Source organism: Oryctolagus cuniculus, chromosome 3, assembly GCF_051225735.1.
Source record: "Oryctolagus cuniculus isolate XC-2025 breed Fujian yellow rabbit chromosome 3, ASM5122573v1, whole genome shotgun sequence".
In the NCBI taxonomy this organism is placed as follows: Eukaryota; Metazoa; Chordata; class Mammalia; order Lagomorpha; family Leporidae; genus Oryctolagus; species Oryctolagus cuniculus.
The window spans coordinates 158457341-158469414 of record NC_142869.1 but is presented as its reverse complement, the minus strand read 5'-3'; the positions used below and the strand labels follow the sequence as shown (position 1 = coordinate 158469414).

The following is a 12074-nucleotide window of genomic DNA, read 5'->3' as shown; positions in this document are numbered from 1 at the left end:
ACCTCTCTCTCTGTCTCTACCTCTCCCTGTAACTCTGTCTTTCAAATAAATAAAATAAATCTTTAAAAAGAAGAAAAAAAAAGTCTGTTCAAGTCCCTTGCCCATTTCTTAACTGGATTATTTGTTTTGTTGTTGTTGAGTTTCTTCAGCACTTTTTAGATTCTGGATATTAATTCTTTATCAGATGCATAGTTTGCAAATATATTTTCCCATTCTGTCAGTTGCCTCTTTGCTGAGTGATTCTTATACAGTGTGGAAGCATCTCAGCTTGATGTAGTCCCATTTGTCTAATTTGCCTTTGATCGTCTAATTTTTTGGGGTCTTTTCAAAGAAGGCTTTGCCTATGACAGATTCTTACAGAGTCTCCCCAGTGTTCTCTAGTAATCTGATAGTATCAGGTGATAGATTTAGATCCTTGATCATTTTGTGTTGGTTTTTTCATAAGGTGTAAGGTAGGGAGTCTTGTTTCATACCTCTGTACATTGAGATCCAATTTTCCCAGCACCATTTGTTGAAGAGACTATCCTTTCTCCAGGGATCATCTGATTTTAGCTCCTTTGTCAAAGATTATTTGGTTGTAGATCTGTGGATTGATTTCTGGGGTTTCTATACTCTTCTGTTGGTCCACATGTCTATTTTTGTGCCAGTACCAGGCTGTTTTGATTATAACTGCCCTGTAGTATGTCTTGAAATCTGATATTGTGATGCCTCTGGCCTTGTTTTAGTTGCACATGATTGCTTTAGCTATTCAAGATCTCATATTTATATATGTATTTTAGCATCATTTTTTTCTAGATTGAGAATCTGTAAAATGCTTTTGATGGTATGAATATGTTGATGATATTAATTATTCTAATCCACATTGAAGATTTTTCCATTTTTTCATGTCTTATTTCTTTTATTAATGTTTTGTAATTTCCATCATAAAGATCTTTCACATCCTTGGTTATATGTATTCCAGTGTATGTAGTTTTTTTCTGTAGCTATTGTAAACGGGATTGATTTTAGAAGTTTTTTCTCAGCTTTTGCATTGTCTCTGTATACAAAGGCTATTCATTTTTGTGTGTTGATTTTACATCCTGCAACTTTACCAAACTCTTTTATGAGTTCCAGTAGTCACTTAGTAGAGTTTTTTGGATCCCCTAAATATTGAATCATGTCATTTGCAAGTGGGGATAACTTGACTTCTTCCTTCCAATTTCTATTCCTTTAATTTCTTTCTCTGCATAATGGCTCTGGCTAAAACTTCCAGGACTATACTTAATAGCAGTGATGAGAGTCGGTATCCTTGGCTGGCTCCCGATATTTATGGAAATCCTTACAACTTTTCCCTAATCCAATAAGATGCTGGCTGTGGGTTTGTCATAATTTACCTTGATTGTGTTGAGGAATGTTCCTTCTATACTGAATTTGCTTAAGGTTTTCATCATGAAATGATGTTGTATTTTATCAAATGCTTTCTCTGCATCTATTGAGATAATCATATGGTTTTCATTATTCAATTTGTTAATATGATGTATCACAATTATGGATTTGTGAATATTTAACTATCCCTGCATAGCATGAATAAATCCTATTTGGTCTGAGTGAATGATCTTTGTGATGTGTTGTTGGATTTGAGTAACTAGTATTTTGAAGGTGTGTTCATCAGGGATATTGGTCTATACTTCTCTTTCTCTATTTTATCTTTTTTCTGATTTATGAATTAAGGTCATGCTGTCCTTAGAGAAGAAGTTTGGGAGGATTATCTCCCTTTCAATCATCTTAATAGCTTGAGAAGAATTTGAATTATTTCTTTAAACGTCTCATAGAATTCAGCAGTGAAGCCATCCAATTCTTTACTTTGTTGAGAGGGTCTTTATTACTGGTTCAATATCTATCTTGGTTATTGGTCTGTTTAGGTTTGCTAGGTCTTCATGACTCAATTTAGGTAGATTGTATGTCTCCAGAAATCCATCCATTCCCTCTGGATTTTCCAATTTGGCATATAGCTCTTTGTAGTTATTACTGATGGTTCTTTTTATTTTTGTGGTTTCCATTGTTACATAACCTTTTTCATCTCTGATTTTATTAGTTTCAGTCTTCGCCTTTTTTGGTTAGCTATACCAATGGTATATAAATTTATGTTTTCAAAAAACTACTTCTTCACTTATCTTTCATAATGTTTTGGTTTTTTTTTATTCTAATTATTTTTTCTCTCTTGCTAATTTCGGGTTTGTTTTGATTTTTTTTTAGGTTCTTGAGATGGATTGATAGCTCATTTATTGATGCCTTTCCAATTTCTTGGTGCAGGCACCAATTTCTGTAAACTTCTTTAATACTGCTGTATCTATATCCCATAAGTTTTGATTTTATTGTCAACTTCATTTCCTAGAGTTTTTTTTTTTTTTACCTTTTCATTTCTTCTGTGACCCACTGTTCATTCAAGAGCATGTTGTTCAGTTTACATATGTTTTTGTATATGTCCTAGGTTCTTGAGTTGTTTATTTCCAGCTTCCTTCCATTGTGATCAGAAAAGATGTATGGTATGATTAAATGTTTTTGAGTTTGCAGAGATTCACTTTATGGCCTAGCATATGGTGTAACCTAGAGAAATTCCATGCACTTGTAAAAAGATGTGTATTCTGCAACTGTGGGATGAAAGTTTCTGTAGATAAAAGGTCCATTTGGTCAATACTGTAGATTACCTCCTTTGTTTATTTGTTAATTCTCTGTCCAGTTGATCTGTCCAGTAATCAAAATGGGGTGTTGAAGTCCCCATTACTATTGTATTGGAGTCTATGACTCCTTTTAGATCCATTAACATTTGTTTTAAATAGTGATACACTCTGGCATTGGGTGTATATAAATTTATTATAGTCACATTGTCCTGTTGAATTGATCCCTTAGTCATTATATAGTGTTCTTCTTTATCTCTTTTAACAATTTTTGTGTTAAAGTCTATTTTTTCTGATATTAGGATGGCTACATCTGTTCACTTTTTGCCTTCCATTACTGTGAAATATCTTTTTCCATCCTTTTACTTTCAGTGTGTTTTATTTGTAAGGTGTGTTTCTTGTAGACAGCAAACAGATGGGTCTTCTTTGTAAATCCAATAGCCAGCCTATTTTGTTTAATTAGAAAATTGAAGCCATTTACATTCAAGGTGACTATTGATAAGTAATGCCTTGACTCTACCATTTTTCCAAAATATTCCTATTGTTTGCTTTGGATATCCTTTATACTTTCACTGGGAGATTTTCTGCCCTCACATTCTTTTATAATGATGACTATCTTTCTGTGTTTATGTGTATAGCACATCTTTAAGCATCATTTGTAAGGCTGGATGTGTGTTGATGAATTCTTTAAATTTCTGTTTGTTATGGAAGATCTTTATTTCACCATCATTCATAAATCATAGCTTTGCAGGGTACAGTATTCTGGGTTGACAGTGTTTTTCTCTTAAGACTTGGACTTTGTCTCTCCATTCTCTACTAGCCTGAAGGTTTTCTGGTGACAAATCAGCTGTGAGTGTAATTGGACATCCTCTGAAAGTAATATGGCATTTTTAGTGCACACTCTAGAACCTTTTCATTATGTTTTATTGTTGAAAGTTTGACTACAATGTGTCATGGTGAAGATCTTTTCTGGTCACGTCTGTTAGGAGTTCCCTTTGCCTTTTGTACATTCTTTCTCCAAATGAGGGAAGTTTTCTGTAATTATTTCACTAATAGGCCTTCTAGTCCATTTGCTCTTCCTACACCTTCAGGAACTCCTAAGACCCATATGTTTGATCTTTGCATAGCACCCCATAAATATCCAACATTGTTTTTTAATTTTTTAATTTCTTTTTTTTCAGTCTGAGAAATTTCCAAGATTTGTCTTCTAGCTCAGATATTCTTTCTTCTCCCTATCAAGCCTGTTAAGATTTTCTGCTGTACATTTTAATTCACAATTATTCGTTTATAATATTTCATATTGATTTCTCTTTAAAATCTCAATCTCAAGGGAAAAATTTTTTTCCATGTCAGGTGTGAATTTCTTTAACTTGTGAATTTGCTTCTCATTGCTTCTGAATAATCCTATAATTAATCTTTTCAATTCCTTATCAGGCATTCATCAGTATCTTTATCTTCACATTGTCATATTGAAGTGTTGTTGTGTTCCTTTGAGGGAGTTTTGTTGTCTTCCTTCTTATTCTTGAATTTCTGTGTTTATTTTTTGCACATTTGTGGAAATACTTGTTGGTTTGTTCCTCTGATGGCTTTTACCTGTGAATTATGACTGTGGCTTTAGTGGAGTGTTTGCTCTATCAGTCAGTATCCAAAGACTTGTGCTGGATGTGGCCAGGGAGCTCTAGTCAGTGCTCCAGTAGGGGCGAGTACCCAGGGTGCCACCCAAGTTGGGCATGGTTCATCTCCTCTCTTGTCAGCAGGGGAGCCCTATGATCACCTGTGTTGAAATAATCATATCCTCACCTCCTCTCTACCGAGATCAATGCCCTGGGTTAGCCCACAGTAGGTGCAATACTCACCCATGCTGCTGCATTAACTGCACAAAGGATCTATATGGCCCTTGTGTGAGCACAGATCCAGCAACAGTAGCCCACACCAGGCAGCTGAGGAGCTCTGAGCCTCTGACACCTCACACAGTGATTGCCCAGAGATCCAGCTATACCCTGAGCCCTGTCAAGCAGTCACTGTGTTCCCACAATCACAGCACACAAGGATCCCACAGTCATGGGGTACAGAGGATCCACTCTGCCCTGCTAACCTATCCCATCCACGGAGAGTCAGAGACGTCCCCAGTGTCAGCTGCCTGTGGGTGCTCCACCTTAGCAGTTTGAACCCCAGAGCCTCTTTATATTGAGAGGCTGAGGTCACCTGACAGTCCTATGTAGATGACCTGCCCTTATTAATCCTCCCAGCCACACCCTTTAAAGGCAGTGAGGAATACGGATGTTTCCCTTTGTAAAATCTTTGTATTACACACGTGCCACTTTTTGTGGCAAATTTGCAGGTTCTCCTCACCAGTTGCCAAACCCACACATGAGCCACCACAGTCACTACTAGTGTCAGATTGTGCTTTGTCTCTACCAGTTGCTGGGCATGTGCACAAGAGCCACTGCAGCCACTCCTGATGTCGAATGGTGTCTTCTCCCAGCTGGTTGCTGAGCGTCGTTGTGGGGGAATGGGGAGAGAAGTGGGCCTTTTTCTATCCGCTGTGTTATGTGGGTACACTTTCCCCCTCAGGGCTCCCGGCTGGAATCAAAGTGTACTCTGCCAGGCTCTCCCTCTGGCTGTATTACCAGTGACATAGGCTGCTGCAGTCTGCTCTCACCTCGCTCTCCAAAGCTGGCTCTTCCTCCAGCTCTTGACAAGCAAAGGTGGTGGTGTGTTGTGTCCAAGCTCATTGCTGCGCATGTGCACCTTCCGCAGTGGTCCATGGTGCCCCTCATCCTTCTGTAGAATTTCCACCAGATTTCTCTCCACCTCTTCCCTGGGAATGTACTTCTATTTTTTTTTTTTTTTTTGCTACTATTTCCCCCTTACCTAAAGCAGTACATCCTTTCCCTATTCTACCACCTTTATTTAAAAAAAAAAAATATTTATTTACTTGAAAGTCAGAGTTACACAGAAAGAGGAGAGGCAGAAAGAGAGAGAGGTCTTCCATCCGCTGGTTCACTCCCCAATTGGCCGAAACAGCCAGAGCTGCACCAATCCGAAGCCAGGAGCTTCCTCCGAGTCTTCCCACGCTGGTGCAGGGGCCCAAGGGCTCAAGCCATCTTGTACTGCTTTTCCAGGCCATAGCAGAAAGCAGGATCTGAAGTGGAGCAGCCGGGATTTGAACTGGCACCCATATGGGATGCTGGCACTGCAGGCGGTGGCTTTACCCGCTGTGCCACAGTGCTGGCCCCTATTCTGCCATCTTGAATTCCCTTTGGAATTTAATATTCTTAACAAGAGCAGAGAACAGGAAGAGATCATAAAGTGACTAACTAAACAAAGAAGTAAACTTCCCCTCTGGGATTTTTCACACTAGGGCTGACAAGAAAAAAAAAAAATAAGCTCTTTTCTTTGTTGCTCAAGACATGGTAAAAAGACACAAGTGTGTGTCTTTCTAATCACTGAATCCTCTAGAGTGGTTTCACCTAGCTTCTATTTTTTTTTTTTTTTTTTGACAGGCAGAGTGGACAGTGAGAGAGAGAGACAGGGAGAAAGGACTTCCTTTACCGTTGGTTCACCCTCAAATGGCCGCTACGGCGTGCTGCGGCCGGCACACCACGCTGATCCGAAGCCAGGAGCCAGCTGCTTTTCCTAGTCTCCCATGCGGGTGCAGGGCCCAAGTACTTGGGCCATCCTCCACTGCCCTCCCGGGCCACAGCAGAGAGCTGGACTGGAAAAGGGGCAACCGGGACAGAATCCAGTGCCCCGACCGGGACTAGAGCCCCGTGTGCCGGCGCTGCAGGTGGAGGATTAGCCTATTGAGCCTCCTCGGTTCCAGCCAGCTTCTATTTTTTAACAATTTTTTTAGATGACTTGTTTTTCATTTACGTTTAGTCAAAGACTTAAGGCTCTAGTAAACAAACTTTATGCCTGATATCATTCACAATAAAAATTTTTAATAAGTAAATTAGAGATGTACCATATTGATGAAGATTACAAAATAGTTTAGAAGGTGCTTGTCAATGAAGGATTAAAAGAGGTGTTCTAGAAGTTGGTGTGGTCATGAGTGGCCATAGTTTTTGGCATCTGTGTAGGTTTTTGCCCTATTCTATCTATCAAAGTGAAATTCACAACTCCTTTCTCATTTTAATTTTTTAAAAATTTATTTGAAAGCCAGAGAGAGATTTTGGCATCTGCTGTTTCACTTCCTTAATGCCTGCAACAGGCTGGGCCGAGTTGATTTCAGCAGCCTAGGAGTATTCATATCTCCCATGTGGGTGACTGCAACCGAAGTACTTACTGGGGTTGTCACTGTCTGCTTCTCATGATGCTGTGGATTAGCAGGAAGCTTTAATTGGGAGTGGAGTTTGGACTCCCATATGGGATACAAGTGATCACAGAGGTATCTTAACTGCTGCACCAAATGCCCAACCCTACATTTCTCTTTCTGAGAAATGGCAGGAGGAAGAGGTGCAAAAACTGGGACATACCTCCATAAAGGTTATTTGTGTCACTGTTATGCATATTTGTATACAAATATATGCTTAATATTTATAGCTGTTTGTTTGGTGAATCACATATGGGAGTACATTGAGAGTTTCAGAGGAGCACAAAAGCAGTTATAAGTGCTTTCAAATATTTCTAACTAGGAGGAAAACTTTATGAAAAGAATGTGAGCAGTCAGTAAAATCTGTGGAAAACTACTGGTCTGTGTGCCCACCAGAATCTTCAGATTTCAGTTATGAAAGTGTATTTCTGAGGGTGAGTCTTCCACATTTGACCTCATAATACTGAGTAAAGAAGGTCTGTATGCCATGGCAATCTATTTCAGTTGCCAACCAGTTGCTAAACTACTCAAGGCCTGAGAATCCAACATCAAATTGAGAATTTTCCTCTACTCCTTGATTTTGCTTCTGGATCTACTTTTATTCTTATTCCTTTTTTACCTCTGCTTCATCTAAGACCATCTTCATCCATGACATGGTAGAAAATAGTTTTTGCGGGGTATGTTCTGTGGTGTGGTGGGTAAAGCCACCGCCTGCTGGCATATGCTGGCATCCCATATGAGCACTGGTTCAAGTCCCAGCTGCTCCACTTCCTACCCAGCTCTCTGCTATGGACTGGGAAAGCAGTAGAAGATGGCCCAAGTGCTTGTGTCCCTGCACCCACGTGGGAGATCTAGAATGGCAAAGCTCCAGCCACTGTGGCCATCTGGGGAATGAACCAGCAGATGGAAGACCTCTTTCTCTCTATCTTCTTCTGCCTCTCTGTAACTCTGCCTTTCAAATAAAAAAAAAAATAAATCTTTAAAAAAATAGTTTTTGCTAACCTCTTTGTGTAAGTCTAAAACAAATTTAGCTGCTTTTCACTCCTAATTAAGTCTCTCTTCCCTCTGGCATATGACTTTAGTTTCAAAAGAAGTTTCATTCAGATACTGGTTTCCTTTATCACTGAAATCACCTCTGCTCTACGTGTGTGTGCTGTGACATTATACATGTGATGATAGGAGAAGAGACAGTCACAATTATTTCCTAAATTTTTATTGTACTCCTTTCCTCAGTTTTCTATATTTTGCAGACTCCCTGAATATGACTTACAAAATTAAATGCAGATTGCTCCATGAAAATGGTAGATTGTTTATCAAAAACAACACAAGAAAGTGGGGTGTTATTTTTCACGGGAGTCTTTATCTTGTTAAATTTCATGTTTTCTGTTATGTGGTGTCTTGCTCAGTGGCATTTTCTTCTTGCTGTGCTGAGTCTCACTGCTTGTGATCTCTCAAAGTTATGAGAAATATTGATAAGATTTTTTAATATCAAGTGTGTGCCAGTCAAGTTTGTAAATAAGCTGGAATGAATTGGTGTGTGGTAAAGACAAGATGCTATTAATTAAAAGATAAGCCAAGAAAACATGTTATTTTGTTATGATGATTTGAAAAGCCAGATGTCGACAGACTTACTCCATTCCTAGGAGAATGTCTTAGGAAATTCACTGCAAATCACTCATTTTTATGATGCAGATTTCTTTTTTGACAGAAGATCTTAAAAACATAGAAAGTAATAGACCTGAACTAATTGCCTCTATTTTTTAAGAATTAGCAATACTCAAAAAAGACTTCCCAAAAAGAGGTGGGGGAAGTCTTCAAGAGGAAAAAGCAGTTTTCTGGGAAACCACCTCTTCTGTCTAGAAACCCGTAGCCTTTTTCCTGGCTGTCTCTAAAAATGGTGTTCTAATTAATGTTTGAATTAATAAATTAATAGATTTCAACAGCTACCTCTAATGTTTTACCTTAGCCTAAATTCGTATAGCATAATCTCGCATTTTGTGGTTCAACACACTGATTTTTTGGAACTGCTGAATAACTATTACAAGCTGTAGAGCTTATTGTTATATTCCTTCTTAACTGTGCCATCTGTCACAAACAAAAGCAAAGGTACAAGTCTCATTCAGCCACAAAAGATTCTCTGTTGCTTCCTCTGCCTTCTGCAGAAATACATCAATCTGGAAGAACATTAATGCTGCATGTTGAAGAAAATCTTTATTCTTTCATTGCAGATGGGGGACTCAAGGAGATTTCACCACTACCCATCCTCGTCCAGTAGTCAAAGTCAAACTCTTCACAGAGAGCACCGGGGTGCTGGCCCTTGAAGACAAAGAGCTGGGAAGGGTGAGTTATGGTCAGCCCTGTGTGTCCCAAATAGCACAGTTTTGACTTCTTTTGATACAAAATTAAGGTGGCTTAGTATGACAAGCATGAACTTTCTGTTCATAAATTGCATAAAATCATTTACCTTAATGTGTTAAACATATTGTCTTTAACATAGAGAATATTGTGAAAGGCTTTAGAAGTGCAGGTGCACACAAGCATCTCAGTTCATCATCATTGAGTCAATCATTTTTCCCACATGTGCACTTCTGGCCATTTGATGTGGGTGGCTCTGATCAACTCATCATTCTCGGTAAAAGTTAATTCTTATCTAGCATGTTTCTTCCCAAGTATTGAAAGAATCATTTTTATGTTTGAAGTCATCTACTCTTTGTGTTCCTTGTGATTGAATTAGATAATTGCAGAATATCTCTTAAGGATGTTTATTTCTCTTCTTACATTTTCCCTGTGAGAAAGTCTCCCTCACACACTGATTTAACATTGAACTATCTTTTATCCTGTGGTCACTTCTGCACATCTATACTATGTTTATCACCTAAGCCCAATATGTCCACTGTGTTCATCTTCTACTATTAGTAGAAATGTTAGCATTAGCTTAGGATGAGGATACTTGAAAGCATTTAACAGATAGTGGTGTGACCAATTTGGTTTCATGACTTTAAGCAGGAATCAAACATTACTTAAACTAAAGTCATTTGATACATCATATGCGTTTTACATAATTGTACATAAAGAGTCGTTAGGCTGACAGTATACTTTTATTTATGAATTATTGTAAAATATATTCCTAGGTAATTTTTGTTCTATTGGATGGTGTCTTTAGTAAAAGATATATTTTGGAGGTTTTTCCTATCTATATTACTTTCAGAAGTGTTAACGATACAAACATTCTTTCTGACTTTTATTTTTATTTTTATTTATTTTTTTTTAGTGGGAAATATTGTCCTTGTTTTCTTTTTTTTTTAAACTTTTATTTAATGAATATAAATTTCCAAAGTATGACTTATGGATTACAATGGCTTCCCCCCCATACCGTCCCTCCCACCCACCACCCTCCCCTTTCCCACTCCCTCTCCCCTTCCATTCACATCAAGATTCATTTTCGATTATCTTAATATACAGAAGATCAGCTTAGTATACATTAAGTATGGATTTCAACAGTTTGCTCCCACACAGAAACATAAAGTGAAAAATAATAGATGATTTTTTTTTAAATGATGATGAAATCAGAGCAGACCTATTGTCATGTTTAATCCCAGTGAGAGTCAAGTTGGGAATTGATAATTTCTTTTTTTTTTTTTTTCCAGAGGATCAGTTTAGTATGCATTAAGTAAGGATTTCAACAGTTTGCACCCCCATAGAAACACAAAGTGAAATATATTGTTTGACTACTCGTTATAGCATTAAATCTCAATGCACAGCACATTAAGGACAGAGATCCTACATGAGGAGTAAGTGCACAGTGACTCCTGTTGTTGACTTTACCAATTGACACTCCTGTCTATGGCATCAGTAATCTCCCTCTGCTCCAGTCATGAGTTTCCAAGGCTATGGAAGCCCTCTGAGTTCTCCGATTCTTATCTTGTTTAGACAAGGTCATAGTCAAAGTGGAGGTTCTCTCCTCCCTTCAGAGAAAGGTACCTCCTTCTTTGATGACCTGTTTTTCCACTGGGATCTCACTCACAGAGATCTTTTGCCAGAGTGTCTTGGCTTTCCATGCCTGAAATACTCTCATGGGCTTTTCAGCCAGCTCCGAATGCCTTTAGGGCTGATTCTGAGGCCAGAGTGCTACTTAGGACATCTGCCATTCTATGAGTCTGCTGAGTATCTCACTTCCCATGTTGGATCACTCTCCCCTTTATTTATTCTATCGGTTAGTGTTAGCAGGTACTAGACTTGTTTATGTGCTCCCTTTGACTCCCAGTCCCTCCACCATGACCAACTGTGAACTGAAATTGATCACCTGGAACAGTGAGATGGCATTGGTACATGCCACCTCGATGGGATTGAATTGGAATCCCCTGGCATGCTTCCAACTCCACCACTTGGGGCAAGTCAGCCTGAGCATGTCCCAAATTATACATCTCTTCCCTCTCCCATTCCCACTCCTGTGTTCAACAGGGATCACATTTCAGTTAATTTTCAACACTTAAGAAAAACTGTGCATCAATTACAGAACTAAATCAGTCATATTAAGTAGAACAGATAAAAAAAACTACTAAGAGGGATAATGTATTAAGTTGTTCATTAACAGTCAGGGCTATGCTGATCTAGCCACCGTTTCCCATACTGTCCACCTCACTCCAACAGGTTTCCCTCGACTTTTATTAAAAAAGGAACTACTTGGAGAATATTTTGAAGCCTCAAGTTCATGGCTCAAATTTTTCTGTTAGTTGAGAGGAGTGTTTTAGACACTTCCCAGGTGATACTAAAGTGCATATAGGGTTGGGAATCACTGGTACAATGGTGTCATGGACACCAGTATAAAGCTGGGCTTGAGTAGGGATAAGGAAGGAAAAATCTGTCATAGCACAGACAGTTGTGCAATGACAGCTCAAGCGTTGGTAGGCATTGGGCAGTTGAAGGTTACTTTCTTTGGCAAGTGCTTGACACACAAATTTCCTTTATTGGTAGCAGATACAGATACATATTTATGGAAATAGAGGTGGCATATGGAGATTTTTCAACCAAATTGGTGGCCAACCCTCCCTCAGGTGCTAACAGAACACCTGGAGGCAGAAGAGGGATTTTTTGCAGATTAC

At 38.7% G+C, this 12074-nt stretch overlaps 1 protein-coding gene across 12 annotated transcripts in view; it reads left to right on the top strand.

Moving 5' to 3' along the window:
* The window catches only part of CADPS2 (calcium dependent secretion activator 2), a 667233-nt gene that overhangs the window by 327308 nt on the left and 327851 nt on the right, over positions 1 to 12074 (top strand). For all 12 annotated transcript variants that reach the window (XM_070071264.2, XM_008258272.5, XM_008258271.5 and 9 more), the window contains exon 7: positions 9201 to 9312. In XM_070071264.2, coding sequence (XP_069927365.2) covers positions 9201 to 9312 — 112 coding nt within the window. The remainder of the gene's footprint in view (positions 1 to 9200; positions 9313 to 12074) is intronic.